The following is a 20,461-nucleotide window of genomic DNA, read 5'->3' as shown; positions in this document are numbered from 1 at the left end:
GTTAGTCTGAAAGTCATTAGTTCAGTCCTTAATTTATTCAGTCAGTTGTTCATGAAACAATTAATCAATTCATTCATTCTTCTTAGTATAAAATAAAAACTAGCATAATTCCACATGTAAAGAATGACAGATGACTATTTTTAGGTGAACTATCCCTTTGTCATGAAATCTTTTGTGTACTCTCTGTCCCTGTAGGTGATGCGTCCTCTGAATGCTATGGATGAGTTATACAGACTGATGGAAAGTTTTATCTCGTGTCGTCGGACGGCTGCGTGTCAGTTCACAGCCTGTGGAGCGTCTGGAGTTGGGCTGCTCACTGTGGCTTCAGAGCTGTGCAGTCGTCTGGGAGCGTGTCACATCGTCATGTGCAACAGTGGAGTTCACCGGTCAGTCTGGGTTGCACACACACACACATACAAGCAAAACTCTTCTCCCTTCTGTCCGACAGGCATCAGCTATTCGCCAGAGACTCTAAGTGGAACGCTTCTGTTTTTTCCTCCCCTGTCTTTTCCCCTTTCTGTCTGTTGCTCGGAGCAATTTACTCTCTGTCACTTATGTCTTTTATCCTGTTTTCGTTTCTGCAGTCTCAATCTTTCTTCTGTTTTTGTGTTGTTTTTTCTGGGTTTTGTTGCAGTTTTCTTCTCTCCATTTTCTCCTCGTACCATTTATTATTTACTTTCCTCTGTTGTATGAATTGCACATATACATTCTCATGTATCGTTCCATAAATATCCTTTCTTTGCAGATGAAAGAACGAATATTTTAAAATCGCAATTAATTATTTGATAAAGTATATGCTATATTTCAAGCTTGGTGAAGTCATATAATAGTTAATGTTTGCAAAATTTCTAAAACCAAACATTTTCAACAGTTTAATTTGTGCACTGAATGAATGAATGAATGAATAAATAAATGAATGAATGAAAATATTTAAGAAATAAATGTGAATGAATTGTTTCTTTTTAAATATAAAAAGTGATCCATGAATGAATTTTATAAATTAAATGCATCAATGTAAGAATGAATAAATTCATGAATGAATAAATGAGGGAATTAATATATATATATATATATATATGTGTGTGTGTGTGTGTGTGTGTGTGTATGTATATCTAAAATTTACGTTTAATATGTGAATGAATGAATGAATGAATGAACTGATACAGTAAATGCTAAATTTCACATTTTCTAAGGTAATATGATATTTAACATTTACAACATATATGAATCTAAAATTTACAACAGTTGTATTTGTAAATGGATTAAATGAATGAATGAATGAATGAATGAATGAACAGTGGAATTGTTAGCCCCCAGAATTATTAGCCCCCTTTTTTATTTTTTTTTATATTTCCCAAATGATGTTTAACAGAGCAAGGATATTTTCACAGTATTTCTGGTAATAATTTTCTTCTTATTTGTTTTATTTCGGCTGAAATAAAAGCAGTTTTTATTCATTCATTCATTCATTTTCTGCCGCTTTTCCGTGGCGGGTCGCAGGGGCAGCAGTCTTAGGAGAGAATCCCAGACTTTCCTCTCCCCAGACACTTCCTCCAGCTCCTCCAGGGGGATCGTGAGGCGTTCCCAGGCCAGCTGAGGGACAAAGTCCCTCCAGCATATCCTGGGTCTAGCCCATGGCCTCCTCCTGGTGGGACTTGCCTGGAACATCTCCCTAGGTAGGCGTCCAGGAGGCATCCGAATCAGATGCCTGAGCCACCTCAGCTGAGTTCTCTCAATGTGGAGGAGCAGCGGCTCTACTCCGAGCTCCTCCCGAGTGTCAGAGCTCCTCACTCTATCCATAAAAGTGCGCCCTGCCACCCTTCGAAAGAAACTTCGGCCGCTTGTATCCGAGATCTTGTCCTATTGGTCATGACCCAAATCTCATGACCATAGGTGAGAGTAGGGACGTAGATTGACTGGTAAATCGAGAGCTTTGCCTTTCGGCTCAGCTCCTTCTTTACCACAACAAACCCGTACATTGACCGCATTACTGCTGCCACTGCACCATTCCGCCTGTCAATCTCACGTTCCATCCTTCCCTCACTTGTGAACAAAACCCTGAGATACGTAAGGACTTTCCTCCAACCTGGAGATGGCAAACCACCTTTTTTCCCAGTGGAGCACCATGGCCTCGGATGCTGATTCTCATCCCAGCTGCGGCAAACCGCCCCAATGCATGCTGAAGGTTCGATGTTCGATGAAGCCAAAAGAACAACATTGTTTACGAATAACAGAGATGAAATCCTGTTGTCCCCGAACCGGACCCCCTCCAGCACAAGTTTAAAATTTTTTTAAACCATTTTAAGGTCAAAATAATTAGCCCCTTTAAGCTATATATTTTTTCGATGGTCTCCAGAACAAACCATCATTATACAATAACTTGCCTAACTACCCTAACCTGCCTAGTTAACCTAATTAACCTAGTTAAGCCTTTAAATGTCATTTTAAGCTGTATAGACGTGTCTTAAAAATATCTAGTAAAATATTATTTACTGTTATCATGGCAAAGATAAAATAAATCAGTGATTAGAAATGAATTATTAAAACTATTTTGTTTAGAAATGTGTTGAAAAAATCTTCTCTCCGTTAAAGAGAAATTAGGGAAAAAATAAACATGGGGGGGCTAATAATTTAGCGGGGCTAATAATTCTGACTTCAACTGTACGAACGAACGGACGAATAAACGAATGAACGAACGAACGAACGAACGAACGAACGAACGAATGAATAAATGAACAGCATTTTACTTGCTGTCACTTACTCTATGTTTTCATCTCTGCCACCTTAATCTTTCTTTTGTTTTGCTAGGGTTTTTTTTTTTCTGGGGTTCTGTAGCCATTTTCTTCTCTCCAATTTCTTCTCTTTAGACCATTTAATATTCAATTTCCTCTTTTGTATGAATATGTAATAATCTTCATTACATGCTCATGTATCATTCCATAAATACACCTTTCTCGGCAGTAATCTTTCCTCCAGTGCAGTTATGAATATTCAGCATGTCAGTTCTACATTTAGAAAATGTAGATCATGTGAGAGATCCAGACAGGTCTATCTCCCTAAGAGTTCATTTGTGAATATCAGCTGATGTATGTTATTCAGCTCAAAGCCTCTTTTGCTGTCAGCTGGAGATGATATTCTTATTTCGTAAAACAGGAATTTGTTCTCTTCTTATTCTTTTTCAATTTCTTGTGTCTCCATGTGTCCCTACAGAGACTACAAGAAGAGCTCTTCCTCCATAGATTTTGTTATTACAGTGCTTGAAAGGCAGCAGTATATTGATATTTCTCACACATTCAGATTTTTGTTGAACATATCTTATTGGTTCGATTACCTTTGAAAAGTTTGAGGTCAATAAAATATTTTGGTAACACTTCATAATAACTACGCACTATGAATCCTTTACTAAGCATTAGCATCTAGTGGATTCATTGTTTGTTAAGCATTAACCCTACATTAATAAGCGTTAGTAAGCAGTTTATAACTGCAGATACAAATGATCTATTCTTGACTTACAACCTCATTTATAATGTGCTTAATAATTCTACTTTTATACTTTGTTAATGGTTTATTTTTCATTACTAAATTAAATATCGCAATATTTACAAATCATTTATATTTAAGAGTAATTAGTGTTTTTTGAGATCATTCAGAATGAATTAACTAGTTAATTAATTAAATAAACAATTCAAATCAACATTTTTATATCTTATTATTCAGGCATATAGTAATGGTTACTATGCATGTTAATAAATGCTTTATTACCTCAACTTCATGCAGTTTTGTGAGCTAATCTAAAGTGAGGACTATTTATGCCTCATAAATGCCATATAAATGACAATTGAAGGCTTGGTATCAAATCTTTGCAATCTTATCTAAAAAGTAAAATGACTGTAAAGTTTAAACATTGCTGAATAACAGGAATGTCAAAATACATCATAAAATTGGATAAAACAACAGCAATATAATAATTTAACAATTTAATAAGATGCAATGTTTAAACTGTTCAGTAATTTTATTTTAGATAAGGTTGCAAAGATCTATTTTTTATTTGAGACAGTTTCATTCGTATATCTTCAAATTAATAGGAATTAATAATGTATTTTATGTAATTTATGTATTTTTTTCTGTTTAGAATATAACTGAGCCTTTAATTGTCATCTATAAGTGATTTATAAAGTATAAATAGTCCTCACTTTAGATTAGGTCACAAAACTGGATGAAGTTGAGTTAATAAAGCATTTATTAACATACAAATTAACTATTAATATATGTCTGAATAAAAAGATATATACATGTTAATTTGAATAGTTTATTAATCATTTACTAACTCATTCTGAATTATCTTAAAAAAACTACCAACTATGCTATGAGGTCACCACAGCAGAACGAACCGGCAACTTATCCAGCACATTTTCACGCAGCGGATGCCCTTCCAGCCGTCCAACCCATCACTGTGAAAGGTTTGTAAATAATGCAATACTTCATTAGTGATGAAAAATTAATCATTAACAAAGTATGAAAGTACAATTATTAAGCACATTATAAATGAGTTTGTAAGTCAAGAATACAGCATTTGTAGCTGCAGTTATAAACTGCTTACTTACGTGTATTAATGACGTGAGTTAATGCTTAACAGATAATAAATTCACTATTTTCTAATGCTTAACAAATGGTTCATAGTGTGTAGTTATTATATTTTTACAATATTTACAATACAATATTTATAGTGGATCTAGCTTATATATGCTATATTATTTGAAAAATATTTGCATGCAGAATTCTGATCAATGTCATTTCAATCCATTACTATGCTGAGATTCTGAAGTTCACATTTATTGGACACTTTTATTATCCCACGAGGCCACAGGAGATGATTTGTGAATGGCAGTGAAGTGACCCAGTTGAGGCCGATACAGTAGGTCACAAAACACTTTTCAGTAGCAAGTTCAAGTTCAAAAGGCGGTATATTCAGCACAAGAAATCAGCAGTAGAGATTGTTGGATAATGTTTTGTTATTAAGCATTCACCCAAGTTTATAAAGGTTTGTCTTTAAGGCGTGAATAATGTCTTTAAGTCTTGTCATTAAAATAATTACTATGTGTATTATATAAAGTATGACTTTCTTTGCAGTTTCACTGTTAATGATTATTCTAATATCTTTAATTCATAAGTTAACTTCAATTTCAGGATTTTTTGAGGAATACATATTTCATTTCAATTCAAATTCCGGAAAATCATTGATATTCTATTGAATTTTAAATAGTGTATGATCATGACGTTAACCAGCACGCTTTTGGCATTAGAGTTTCTTTCGGCACAATCTTGAAACTGAAATTTGTGCCCACTTCTCTTGCTAAAATTGAATAGGAGCCGTTTCTGAAGTGCACAATCATTCCGGAGAAGCCCAATTGGATTTTAAACCTCCTTTTGACCGGGCCACTCCAGGAAATCACCCCTTGCTGGTTCAATGTTCTGTTTGCTTTGGGCTGTTGTTCTGTTGAAAGATCTATTATCTATTTTTCCTCGTCTTATGAGTTTTTCCTGATGTTTTTCTCATCGCTGTCTGGAGGACTGTAAGTCTTTGAGATTCGATTTAAAATTTTATTGTCCTCTTGGTGGCGTCACTTACTCCAGCTCTCCTCTTTGGCTGGATACTGGACAGCTAGTTGTTAGAAGATTTATATTTGGTCATGTTTGTAACAGGGAATAAGCTTCTTAAAATATATATATTTTTGCATATTTCATTATGCCCTGTTTTGACCTTTTTGTTTATGACCTTTTTCATGGATCTGCTTGAAAATATATATATTGGTGTATGTGCAGTATAACATGTGCAACGTTACATATCTCAAAGTCACCCACAAAAATTAATGCTACCTACAGTAAAGATGACTGATCCAAACCTGCTGGAAATTGTTTAAATGAGTTCTCACTCATTTATATTTCTGTCACTAAGTGAAAATATTTGCATTATGCCACCAAAACATCTATGCTAAAAACAGTATGGTTCCAGATAATATATTAGTCAAGTTGTGGAGATGCTGGGTGTTTCTTTGCAAAACCTTCAGTAAGTGAATGTCAGTACCAACTGTTTGAGCTTTAATTTCATATCTAGGACGATAATTATGTACATTAAAATAGTTTTTATATTGAGTATTCAATAGACATTCCCTCCCTTCTTCAACAATAAGTGATGCTTCATCTCAAAATACTGGCAGTTTATGATGTATCTCGTATCTCGATCACGCAGAAAAAAAAATAAATCTTAAAAAGTAATTATTCATTTATTAATTTTCATCCACTTTTCTGGGGCCGGGTCGTGGGGCAGCAGTCTTAGGAGAGTACCCCAGACTTCTCTCCACACACTTCCTCCAGCTTCTTCGGGGGATCCCGAGCTGGTCCCAGGCCAGCCGAGATACATAGTCCCTTCAGTGTGTCCTGGGTCTTCCCCAAGGCCTCCAGGCATCCAGGAGGCATCCGAAAAAGATGCCCAAGCCACCTCAGCTTACTTCTTTTGATGTGGAGGAGCAGCAGCTCTACTCTTAGCTCCTCCTGGATGACAAAGCTCCTCATCCTATCTATGAGCGTGCGCCCTGCCACCCTGAGAAGGACACTGATTTCGGCCGCTTGTATCCGAGACCTTATCCTTTCAGTCTTGACCCAAAGCTCATGACCATAGGTGAGAGTAGGAACGTAGATTGACCGGTAAATCGAGAGCTTTGCCTTTTGGCTCAACTCCTTCTTTACCACAACGAACCGGTACATCGACCGCATTACTGCTGCTGCTGCACCAATCCGCCTGTCGAACTCACGTTTCATCTTTTCCATACCCGTGAACAAAACCCCAAGATATCCTCCACCTGGGGTAAGGACTTTCCTCCAACCTGGAGATGGCAAACCACCTTTTTCTGGTGTAACACCATGGCCTCGGACTTGGAGGTGCTGATTCTCATCCCGTCACGTCACATTTTGCAGTAAACTTCCCCAATGCATGCTTAAGATCCATGTTCGATGAAGCCAACAGAACAACATCGTCTGCAAATAACAGAGAAGAAATCCTTTGGTCCACAAACGGGACCCCTTCCAGCCCAAGGCTGCGCTTTGAAATTCTGTTCATAAAATGTATTAACAGAATTGGTGACATGGTTGAATGCCTTCTCCAAGTCCACAAAACACACGTGGACTGGTTGGGCAAACTCCCCTGAACCCTTGAGCACCCTGGTGAGAATATAGAGCTGGTCCGGCCTGGACGAAAACCACATTGCTCCTCCTGGATCCTAGGTTCAACCATCAACTGGATCCTCCTCTCCAGTTCCCTGGCCTAGACTTTCTCAGGGAGTAATTATGATATTAGTCAATATTGTAATAACACACTAATAACTCACTAAACACTCAAAAAATTATTTATCCTGCCCATCCACTTCTTAAGTTTTATATGGGACAACTTAATTGTTTGATGTTCAATCCACCTAAATATGTACAAACAAAAAGTTAACTTAATCGATTTGTTTTGGGACAACATGGAATTGTGTGGAACCCAGGATTTTTTACAGTAAAGGAAAATTGAAACAATTATCTTAACGTTATTTAGCTTTATTTTATGTAGTTAATATGGATATTATTGGAATATATTGATCAAATAAATCATCTAAATTATTTCCCAACATAATTACTATATATTTAAATCTTTTCATAAGAAACTTCACAGATGTATTCTGGGTAATATATTCTGGGACATACATAACAAATATGTTAAAAGAGACATAATATGATCTTTTACTGAAAAGGGGTTTATCCAATGGAAATAAGCCATTGAGCAATATGCTAACAACTACAAAACCCATAAGTAGGGCCAGACGGAATCTGTAGATATTTTTTTGCTATTTCTGCAGAGAATTTTGCTAAAAATCTGCGGATTTCTACTTAATTATTTTGGGAGTGTCATAACTAAAACCTTAATATGTGAAATAAAAAAATAATATCTTTTAAACTTTTATTTAATGTTTAAAATGCAAATCCAATTAGATTCACTTCATTTGGTGAACAAAGCAAGTCTCTCATATAATATACATCTACTACAAGATGAAAAATATTACTGTACAAACTGCATTGTACATAAATCAGATGAACATTTTCACATAAGTCAATATTATTACTGTAATTAATTTAAAAACTGAATAAATATAGATTTACACACATTTACTCAAGTAAATAAACAGAATTAATGATGGAGTAAAAATCTGCGGAATTCTGCGGAAAATCTGCGGAATTCTGCACGCGCAGTTTCCGTGTGGGCCTGCCCAGAAGCAACTTCATAGTAACACCCTGGGAACCATCCACAACACATTAAGTGTACGTTTACATGGCAATGATGTACTAAAAATGAAAAAGTTTCCCTTTGTGTTTTTGAAATGTCTTGCTTTACAAAACTTTGCATTTCCAAGCTCCCAGAATATTGGTGTAATGTAAATGAACAGTCAAAGTGTAAACAAAGCAGTTTTCACAGTAAAACTTGACGTTTGATAGTGTCGCATAAGCAGCTGCTTAAATCACAACTTTGTTTTTCTCTTCAGAGAAATGAGCCCAAAAGAGGTATGTAATTTGTTTTGTAAAAGGTCCATGTGGTTTTGTTTTGGCGTTGATAATAATAGTTCACAGGATGTGGAAAAGAACAGTAGGGTGTTTAATTTTATTGGAGCTGTATGTTGTTGGAACGGATTTCGATCTCAATTTCAGGGCTTTACACATGACACACACACATGCTGCTCTTTGAGTGGCACTTTACTGCAGTGTATTGGAAGAAAGCAGCATGAAATGTTTTCAGCATTGTGTCTTGGTTTGGGTGTGACTAACTCACATTTGCACGCCAGGGCAATTACAGGCCACATCTCAGCTTTAGTGAAGCCGCAGGTGCTTCGACTCGCCGTAGATGTGGTGAATTCTGTCTTGTTTACCCCTCTAAACATGCCTTCATCAAGCAAACTCTCTTTATCTAACCTGCGTTCGTTTATTGATAGTTCCATCTTTGGTTTGAGGCTTTTTTATAGTGTTAATAATAGCCCGTTTTGTTCTGTAGTTGGCAAATTCAAGCTGTTTTGAATTAGCAAGACTGCAATATTTGTAATGCTGGCGAAACTGTATGTGTGTAAGAGTTGATTAAGATAATTCCATAGGTTAGAATTTAAAGGGATTTTCTGAGTTTTCTGTCCCTCAATTTAAACTCTATTAACCTGTTAGCTAGCACTCACTTATGGAGATTCACTCCTACCTAATTTTAAATAGTAACAGTTCTTAACCCGAGTGAGCTACAAACAAAAAGAAAAAAGACACTTTGACCTTTACTGTGGTCCATCTAGAAAGTTTCATGCTAGAAAATATGAAAAGTTATACATTATGAAGTAGTGAGAAAAAAAATTGTATTGTGTTCAATATTTGTTTTTTCTTATACAAACTCAAGAAAACATTAATTTAATAACCTAGAAAAATATTAAAAACATGCCTTGAAAGCCAAGTGTCTCATGAGTTTATATTTCAAATTTGATGAAGATAGCATGCACAATTAAATATCGGTGTACTACTCTACCTCATCGTCAGAAGCACTTATTCAAAAATGAGCTTCCCAAACTAAAACAGTAACAGTTGCTGAATAATTTGGTCTACATTCACAGTTCATGTATCTTTGGAAAGAAGACACTTCGGGCGTTAATATTATCATCTAGAGTTTATAAGGCTCAAAACAGAAAAAAAAAGAAGTTGTAGTAATACTTAAGTAATGTAAAAAAAATTGCACCACACTAAACATTTAAGTTTTTCCTTAACACATATGAAATTAGTCTAGGACCGAAACTGATCTTAGAAATGAAAAAAGGAAAGGTTTACCATTCCAAACCCATAACACTTTCCTTCATATTTGAAGTATAGATGGATATATTTTAATCAAGTCTTATAAATCCCTCTATTGAAAGTATATTCACCAAAAAATATTAAATTATATATATTTTTAACTCTACGAACACAAATTGTAACCTGGAAAATGAAAAACTAAAGAAGCCATCCAGTGTGCATAATATGCAGAGTATCCGCTTTTCATAATGCTCTCCTATTAATATACCATTATGTCAGCCAAATGGTCTTATTCAACAGCCAAAATGTGCTAGTTCCTGCTTTTAATGAAATTAAATGGTTGCAGAGAAACACAAGCTTCACTTTAAAGCACTCACCTGCCAAGTGTTGCTGCAAGTTAAGTAAAAGCTGATGCTTATTTCATAGCTAAATTTTATTCACAAAGATGTTGTGGAGGTCCAGTTTCAGTATAAAGTTGTTATAAATTTACTGGTATATCCCAAGGGGAGAGTGAGAACACTGTTTAATATAATGAGAAATCATATTTTTCTTGACATTTTGATTCTTTGATTCTTTGACATTTACTGTAAATGAGTTCAGCGCACTATGAAAATTCTTGACAACCACAGATTTTCACTTCAGCTCAGATATTAAAAGAAATTTCATCAAAACTGAATATTCTGTATTCATTTCAATTTATTTGATTGATTTTTTTTTATTTTTGTTAAACACAAATACGATATGTTGAGGAATGACATTGACCTTCATAGTATCTGTAACGAGATTTATTTGAAAATGGTCAGGCAAGTCAAAACAGGGACAGTCAGGAGCATGTAGGTAATCCAAAACGTAGTCAAAGTCACAGGCGAATGGTCAGGACAGGCAGCAAAACGGCACACACAGTGAAACAAACAAAGGTCAAAACAGGCTAGACAAGGCAGGGAAAGTGCTATGAATTGCTCACTTACAGCTAACAAGACTCAGCAATCATATGTGTGTTCTTATGGTGTGTTTATGCTTAGTCCATCATGAGCTTCCAGCTGAGTTCGTGTAATCAAAGGGAATCAGTAACTGGTGTGTGTGAGATGCATGATGGGAATTGTAGTTCATAAAATTGGCAGATGTAAAGTTCTCCAGTGATCTGCACAGGCTAGATCGCTGGTGATCGCGACAGTATCTTTCTGACTACTGGTTTCCAAGATTCCTCAAAAAATATTTTGTGTTTGATAGAAAATAAGGAAGTCATTACAATGTGGAACCACTTTGAGGTTGAGTAAATTATTTTTGGATGAACTATCTTTTAAACGATTGTGTATTTAAATGTCAATGACTTTGTGTTCAGAAAACCTTTGTGCTGTCTCTGGTTGTGTGTAACTCAAAATAAATCTTCATTTACTCAGCCCCATGTTGTTCAAAAACTATAACGCTTTTATTAAAAACACAATTTAAGGCATTTTAATTAAATGTATCTGTTTTCTGCACTTCCACTAAAAGTGTATTCTCTCAAAATTTGTCAAAATAATGTCAAATGAATGCTCTGCTAAATTAAAACATGATAAATAAAATCTAATTTAAATGCCATGACCATTAAAAAATATAACAGAAACAAGAATTTAAATGATGGAGTATGATGAGAAGTTAAAAACACAGGCAATTTTAGATATAGAAAATACAAGATATAGCTATAGAAAATAAGACCAAATATAAATTATTTAAAAGAATAAAGCTAAAGAATATATAAAACAAAATATAAAATATAAAGACATATTAGTTATACAAACAAATATGGAAAACATAGAAATGCCCGGTGCATAAAGAGGAAAGAGTGTATCCTAATCATTTCGTTTTGATTATCTATCTGTAGTTCTTTATCATCATAAAAGATTATAAGTAAACTGTCAAATACAAATGTAATCTCAGGAAAAAAGGATGGTTATGTCTGATATTTATGAAAGTAAATGTAAACAACTGGGAAAGAAATTGCATGATTTGTTAGAACTGAATATTAATGTGGTAGCGGTGTGACAGCAGAATATTCAGTTACTGTTGTCTATGCTTATAAAATAGATTAAATTACAAAATACACACAATAAAAAAAAAACACACAATAAAAATCTTAGTAAACTTTAGTAACTTTGAAAACAATCAGTTTCTTCGATACTGTTGCTAAATGTCTTAGTGATGAGATAAACATTGAACTTGGGGGCGGAGCTAAGCTAATGGGACATATTTATTGGTGGGGCTTTTTCTAGAGTGACATCATTAGCGGCTCATTTGCATATTAGTTCACTTCTATTAAATTCTTATACTTCTATTAAAGGATAAAACCCTGAACTTTATTGAACCAAACTACAAACCCATAGGCCTCAAAAACATCAGTTTTTAGCTCTTGACTTGACTAACCTTAAAAGTAGACATCATGGGGGAAAGTGTAATGCTGAAATATTTTTTTTTTTTGTGTGTACTTTAACCATCTGTCTTACTCTTAGAGCATAAATAGTCCAGTGGATAATGCATGGGCCTCTAAGGAGCTCTATAAGCATGCTTAAACATACTCAGCCTCAATGTAGGAGACTTTTATTATTGTTTTATTATATTCATCTATTATGACTGATGTCTGTTTTTTATTCCTCATAGTGTCTTTTTAGTCCATCTGTCCATTCCCAGAGTCACATTTAGATCAGGCGTTCACATCTGCTGGCTGTAAGTTTCTGAACGTGTGATACAGTATAAAGGCTTCAATCCCATAAGAATACCAGGCACATTTGATTTGAGTCTCTTGCACTTTTTGAGTTCAGAGTGCTTATTTTATGAAGAGCCAGTAAATGCTTTGACGCAGGTCTTGCCTGAGGCCGGTCGGCTGGGTTTTAAGCCAGCTTTGATTCTTCATGGGTGATATCACACAGCAGCGTGTGGCTCTTGCTAAGGGAAAGCATCTCTCATCAACTGCCCTGTAATTGTGTTGTAGTTTAAATGTTGTGGTAAATAATTAAAGGATTCATTCACCCCTAAAATTGGGTCTTTTTTAAAATATGTTTTATTAGTACTTACATTTCTCATTATATAATTGCTACAGTATACACACTGTAACAGTTATGATTTTTAAGAGATTTTAAAATAGTGAACAAACACAAAGAATAAAAAAATCATGGAAAATGATTGGGAACCTATATATGAGCAATATCACACGAATAGCATATCTGTATATCGTACATGTATATCGCCACTGGTGGGAGGCGTGTCAGTATACAGTCATATCGCACTGCTACGACTATGATATTGTGTTTACAGTCTAAAAACCATTTTGTATGAGAAACTACTTTCGTCTGCCTTTTTTCACATCTGCAGCTGACGTCTGAAGAGCAGCTACTTCTTCAACGTCACTTTAGAGCCAGTACTTGAATGATTCTCAAGCGTAATATCTATAGTGATGACAAAACAGGTGATTTTTTTTTAAGATTATAAGGCTGAATGGCATGAAATGCCATCAGTTGTGAGACACTTCCCAGTATTTCTCTGTTGAAATCTGGATTTCACAATCATTAACCCCCAAAAAAGCCAAAGCAATATATACACTACCAGATTACTGTTGTGTTTGCGATAAGGAAAAACACTAACCACATGCGGGCATTTCTTCTTCCTTTCTTGTTACTGAACCAGTCTGCAGTAACGAAAACAGGAGACACATTAGAAACAAACAGATGACCAACCAAAATGTAACTCAATACAATACAATTAATATGGTATGTACACAGCAGATCGACTTAGAATGTCACTCACCAACTTTATAATGTTTTGATCAGCTGTAGTTTGAAAATCCGCAGATTTTTTTCTCCTCTAAGAGTTTATTATGTGGTCTCTGTCGCCATTCTTTTGGATGAACAACATCAACCGTCTTTGCTCTACTCTTTGACAGGCTGATGGATGCTGATGCGCTGTATTTCACAAATTATAAATAGTTTAAAATAGGCACTATCTTAACAACTACATTCTCGCCTAAAAAGCCTCAAGAGTACATTATGTTGTCCAACACCTGCAGTATTTGTCAATATGTAGTGAGTTTAATCATCTGCTGTCACTCATATATATATATATGAAGTCAGAATTATTAGCCCCCCTGAATTATTAGCGCCCCTGTTTATTTTTTTCCCCCAATTTTTGTTTAACGGAGAGAAGATTTTTTCAACACATTTCTAAACATAATAGTTTCAATAACTCATTTCAAAAACTGATTTATTTTATCTTTGTTATGATTACAGTTATTAATATATTACTATATGTTTTTTAAGACTCTTCTTTACAGCTTAACATGGCAATTAAAAGCTTAACTAGGTTAATTAGGTTAACTAGGCAGCATAGGGTGATTAGACAAGTTATGTTATAACTATCGACTATCGAAAAAAAAATATAGCTTGAAGGGGCTAATAATTTTGACCTTAAAATGGCTTTTAGAAAATTAAAATCTGCTTTTATTCTAGCCTAAATAAAACAAATAAGACTTTCTCCAGAATAAAATATTATCAGACATACTGTGAAAATTTCCTTGCTCTGTTATAGAATTTGGGAAATATAAAAAAAAAATTTAATCAAAGGTGGGCTAATAATTCTGACTTCAACTGTGTGTGTGTATATATATATATATATATATTAAGTTTTCCAAGATAGTATATATATACTATCTGAGCAATTGGAAAACTTAATAAAATCTTATCAAATATTTCTAAAATCTCTCTCTTTTATTTTATCTTTACATTTTTTTAAATATATATATATATATATATTTTATTTTATTTTCTTGTTTTAGAGTAGAATTTGTTTTGAAAAATTAAAACAACTGACTATTTTCCCATCTTTTTTTCTTCTTCACCAACAGCATGCCTTATTTTAACCATCTTCTTAAAACACTACATCTGTGTTCCAAAGATCTCAAGATTTATAACAATTTAAATGAGAAATTTTTATTTCAGATGAATACTCAAGTGGTTAACAGAAGTATTCATTGTATTATAATATATAATCTTCCTGCTGTATTCTTCTTAAGTTCACGACACTTTTCCTCCACCATACTTTAATACTAGTCACATGGAGGTCAAAGTGGTGTATAAAGAGTGTATAAGAGCTTTTACCCTGAAGTTTCATTGTTCCCTCAAGCAATTAAGTAACAGTAGTAACGCTACGGTCGAGAAGCCAAGGGACAGATCAGTCAGCCATAAAACACTGAGGGATCAATATTGAGAAGAGGTCATGTAGCGCCCTTGACACTCAGTTACATGTGTGTCTATCAGCATAACGGAAACACATGAATCAAAGCAACACTTCGTCAAATTCACCTCTTTTTGCTGCGTCATGATGTGTCCTTGAAGGTCGAACTGACCGCATTAACAACCCATGTGAAGTGATTGGTGACTCTGATTTCTTTGTATCATGTTTTCTTTTTCTTTCTTTCGATTATAAATCAAGAGATCGATCTATGAAATGCAATTGAGGGTAAAATAGACGACATAGTTTTTAACATCGTCAGCAGTTTGCCTGAAAGAAAGCGATTTGTTGCCAAGTGCAAACAATCAGAGCGAAACAGGCACTGAATTGAGATGAATTTAATACAAAGACAAAGCACAAGAAACATCTCAGTGTAAATTGTATCATACAGTAATTTTTCATATGATTCTTGAGCCAAAGTAAATTGGCAGAAAATAAATTATTGGTTATGAAACACAATCATATTTTAATGATGTTATTTCAACTTAATTTCGGCAAATGGATCTCAAAAGTAAGTTGATTTTGAACCAATACTCTCGTATTGCTTTTGTTGAAAATTTAACTTGTACACAGTCTACTCTTACTTTATTGAAACTTTTCTAAATCCCAAAAGTAAGTGAAGATTAAGCTGTAATACTCTTTGTGTTTACTTAAAACACCTACTGTTAGTTTTATTGTCAGCATTTTCACCTCTGAATTTAATCCCACACAAAGCATCCTGGAAACTACTCATTCACTACCAAGTTAACTATGCTGACAAAATTATTGGTCAGACTTTACAATAAGGTTTTATTAGTTAATGTTATTAGTTATAGTTATTAGTTATTAGTTTACAGCATTTATTATAGTTTTCTGATACTAGTATTAAGTGCAATTTAAAGGCTTAACTAGGTTAATTAGGCAAGCTAAGGTAAGTAGGCAAATCATTGTATAACGAGTTGACCTTAAAATAGTAAAAAAAAAATTAAAAACTGCTTTTATTCTAGCCAAAAATAAAACAATTAAGGCTTTCTCCGGAAGAAAAAATATTATAGGAAATACTGTGTTAAATTCCCTGCTCTGTTAAGCACCATTTCGGAAGTATTTGAAAAAGAAATTCAAAGGAGGGCTAATAATTTTGACTTCAGCTGTTTATATATGTTTAAATGCATCAAACATAAAATGTTCAGTAATTGCTGTTTCACTTATTTAAAGCAAGTAATTTAAACAAGCTGCAAACATATATTTTTAAATGCACACATTTGAAATTTCTCTTGGTAAAAAGACTGCGTATTTATGTATCAGCAAAATCGAGATGGAAATGTCAGACTGACGCATTATGGATGTAGACAGTTTGACAGTGTACAAGCTAGTAAATAACCAAATATCTTTTTGATGGATGGTTTGTATTACGGCTCGGCAGTTTCCTCACAGGTAATAAAAAGATCAGTGTCAGGCATTGAGTTGTTGTTTATCAGAGCTTCCTTCATGCTCTCTGTAATCTAAAATCACTTTGATGTCTCTTTAAATAGCATTAGGTAAGTCATTTACATTGGTCTTATACTGACCACGGCTGTGCTCATTGACTTTGTCTAGTTGTTCTATATAAACCCTTTTGGCTTCTCGGGTTTTGGAACAAGAAATTTCAGTTTTTTTCTCCATTTTCAGTTCGGTTCAATATAACGTAAAATATGCTGCTCTGGGTACTTTTTGTTGCACGCTTCAGATGACAAACTCACTAGAGGGCGCTGTCAATCTGAAATAAGTTTCTTAGAGTATGTTTTGTTGTACATTTTAGATACACATTCCTTCTTGAACACATTTATGAGAAAGCGGGGCTTGTTATACAGAGAACCATTGACCTAAACACTAAACTCAACCAATAGTGTTTTCAAAAGCAATCTTATATTTACTGCAGCCACATAGTTTTACCTTGATTGTACATTGCTTTTATCTCTTTTTTGGAAACCTGCTTCACCATGCTTGAACCTGACCTCTCTGCATCACAAGTACAACACTGTACAAAGCGAGCAACCAAGCAAACTGTCCAGAAAAGTTGCCAGTATGGAGGCAAAGATATTCAGTTATAAATCCTAAAAGCTGTTAAGTTTTGTGATATTTTTTTGGCGTTGTGTAATGAACTGGATGAAAGTATTTTATGAGCCTGTACATTTTATAAGCATGAAAAAGAAGAAAACTTGTTGGCGTATTACTGCCCTGTAGTGTTCATTCTACCTAGAAACTGCAGTCCAAACATGTTGTAGTACGTTTCTTCCGTTTCACAAAAATGTAAGCTGAATCAAATATTTTCAATTAGCCTGTGTTGATGAAATGCTGCAATTTTTAAGATACTTATTTTTTTGTCCAAAAGAACAAAAATAAAAATAATAATACATATATTCAGGCTTGCTGGTATAGTTTCTTTAGTTTAAAAGTTTTAATTAAAGTTTTTGTTTCATTCATTTCATTCTGGAGAACTACAAACATCATATTAGCGAACTACTATCCCCAGCATGCACTGTGCACACACCGGTTCCTGATCTCACACTGATTGCTCACACAACGCTGGTGTCGCATCATGGACTGATTCGTGGACTATTTAAGCATCCCACATACACATACACACAATACTTAGTCTTGGTTTTCTGTTAAGAACTGTTACATTGCATGTTCACTATGTCCTGATTCCCGTGCTTTGTTTCTAGCCAGGTCATTGTTCCTTGTCAGTTGTTTATATTTAGTTTCTTTGCTGTGTTTGTTATGATATGACCTATGCCTGTACCCAGACTACGATTATTGGATCACTCTCATGTTTCTTTTGTGCTTCTGTTGATGACATTCTGTAAAATGAATTTGGAATTTTAGTTAGTTTCAGTTAGTTCTATTTTTTTTAAATCTCGTTTTTATTTTTATTTCAGTTAATGATAATGATTTTATTATTCTAGTTTTCATTAACTATAAAAACCTTGATTCACACACTACTAATTCACCTACTGTATAGTGCATGTCTTTGGACTGTGGAGGAAACCAGAGCACCCAAAGGAAACATGCAAACTCCACACAGAAATAACAACTGACCAAGCCAGCACTTAAAGCAGCGACCTTCTTACTGTGAGGCAACAGTACTAACCACTGAGCCACCGCGTCAGCCCATAATCTAAGTTATGTTTTCCATTTTGTGTGCTGTTAGTGTGGTGTAAGGCTTTCTATTTTAGAATTTCATTATTTTTATATATATATATATAAAACTAATTTTGACTTTAATTGTGTAAACTAAATAAAATGATCCATTTTGCTTCATGGATGTCTAGTTAATGCAAAACCAAATATAGTTTTTGTAGTTTGTAATGACAACGATGATGATGATGATGGTTTTTTTTTGTTGTTTAGTTTGAGCTGTTATTTCTCTTTTATGCTCTGTTAGTTTAGTTCAGTGTTTGTTCTATTCTATTTTTAGGACTTCAAAAGTAATATTTAAAAAAAAACTATAACATTTGCTCATGAATATCTTACGTTATCATCTTACTTTATCTAGTTGTTATAATAATTTGTTGTTGTTTGATTTTTAGTTTGACAGAAAAATGTTATACCATTGAAACTAATTAGACAATTCTCGTTTTTTTTTTTTTTTGGTTTGTTTTTCATTTTTGCATTTATTTATTATAAACTATTTATGTGGTATTGTCATAAATTATCACGTTTAATGTCCCCTAATGTTTAATCACAATAACATGACGCATGAAGATATAAGTAAATGCCAATGTACATAATACTCAGATATAATCACAATAAGAAATTCAAGACTAACACAACTTCGGTTTCATGTAGACTTTACATTTCTTGACAAACTCAGCCAATCTGATTATATTTTATTATGACTGTACTGGTGCTCTCTCATCTCATTGACCTAAAGCCTGAGCATCGACATGTCTAATAGTATCTCATAAAGTTAAACTGCCCTTTTAATTGGGCCGATGTTGTGTATCACATCTTTCATCTCAATTGGCTCGTGTCCCACTCATATCTAGTAGACTCTAGACTCTCTGTTCCTCCTTTAAACACTACATGTTTATCAGTCTTCTCCGAGGATGTTCATTGGTCTCCTGGGATGGTTCAGTTGGTTGTATGACTCTCACACCTGTTTGTCCATGCTGCCCTCTGACTGTCTGTTCAAATGTTAATGGGATGAGAGTGGCAGACACATGTTCAGAGAATGAAAGCGCATGTCACGCTTCATCACGCTGAATGACAGCACATCTGACAGGCCGTCCTGTTAGCCAGACAGATGAGACTTGAGCCTGGGCCGCACAAGCTTGTTAAATGTCTCCACTTTTTTTAATAGAGCCAGAATCTGCCACCCTCCCCATGGACAATGGTGGCCCTTTATGTATTTTTGGGATGTGGCATTAAAAAATGCAGGAGGGAAAGGCCAGGATGCTCTTAAAGTCTTAAAACGTGAATCTAATATGATAAACTACAAATAAGCTACAATCACAATTTTATCTATTAAATAAAATAAATAAATACATAAATAAAAAAATCCACAAAACAATTAAACCAAAAAACAACAACAAAAAAAAACCAATGTGATTTTGCCTCAGTGGACCAATTAGAATGCACACCAGCTTAAATATTGTTTCATTCATTCTGAAATATTTGAATTAATCTGTGTTAAGTGAGCTCTCAGATTTGTGTGTTTTCTAAAAATCAGGCATCCAAATAGAAGAAAATGCAACACAACGACAACTGTCATGTGATTTCATTTAAAATGGAAACTCATTAAAAATAATTATGTCAAATGGGAAGTATGTATCTTGCATTGGTTTCATATAGATTACTAAACCAGAGAACGATTATTTCAAAGTGGAATTGGTTTGTTTAAAAAAAGCAGAGATTTCTAGTTTTATGAGGATCTATTTTTTATGTCTGAGGCAAGTATTCACTGAGATTCCAGTGTGTTTACCAACCCCAGAGAGTTGAAGCTGCAGAAACTGTTGTAAAGAACACATGTCTGCACCAGCCCTTACCCCAGACAATTGTAAGTCTGTAGCAATCGATGATTGGCTCATTTACTAGAATGCAGGCTTCCTTCTGTAGAGCGGCCATGTTGACTGTTGCATTTTCAAAACAATGCCTTGTCTAATTTAAATTGTAAATTGTTTTAAATAAAGTTATCTTTACCTGAGATGTTAGTTTTTATTTCTTGGGGTAATGGAAAATGGCAAATCACACAAATTATGAATTGGTTATTTGAACACGTTTGGTGGCTTTATTGCTTTACTTTGTAACATATGGTACTGACAACAGAGAGGGGATCCAATTGCAGCATCTTTATTCAACAGAGGATGGTCAAACAGGCAAACGGTCAAACACAGGAGCA

General features: G+C 34.4%; 1 protein-coding gene across 1 annotated transcript in view; it reads left to right on the top strand.

Moving 5' to 3' along the window:
* prex2 (phosphatidylinositol-3,4,5-trisphosphate-dependent Rac exchange factor 2) overlaps positions 1 to 20,461 on the top strand; it is a 288,313-nt gene that overhangs the window by 250,504 nt on the left and 17,348 nt on the right. Inside the window, exon 37 of the mRNA XM_056450252.1 lies at positions 196 to 386. Coding sequence (XP_056306227.1) covers positions 196 to 386 — 191 coding nt within the window. The remainder of the gene's footprint in view (positions 1 to 195; positions 387 to 20,461) is intronic.

The sequence above is a fragment of the Danio aesculapii genome, chromosome 24, assembly GCF_903798145.1.
Source record: "Danio aesculapii chromosome 24, fDanAes4.1, whole genome shotgun sequence".
Lineage (NCBI taxonomy): Eukaryota > Metazoa > Chordata > Actinopteri > Cypriniformes > Danionidae > Danio > Danio aesculapii.
Note: the sequence above shows the minus strand (reverse complement) of the source record. Positions and strands in the feature narration are given on the sequence as shown.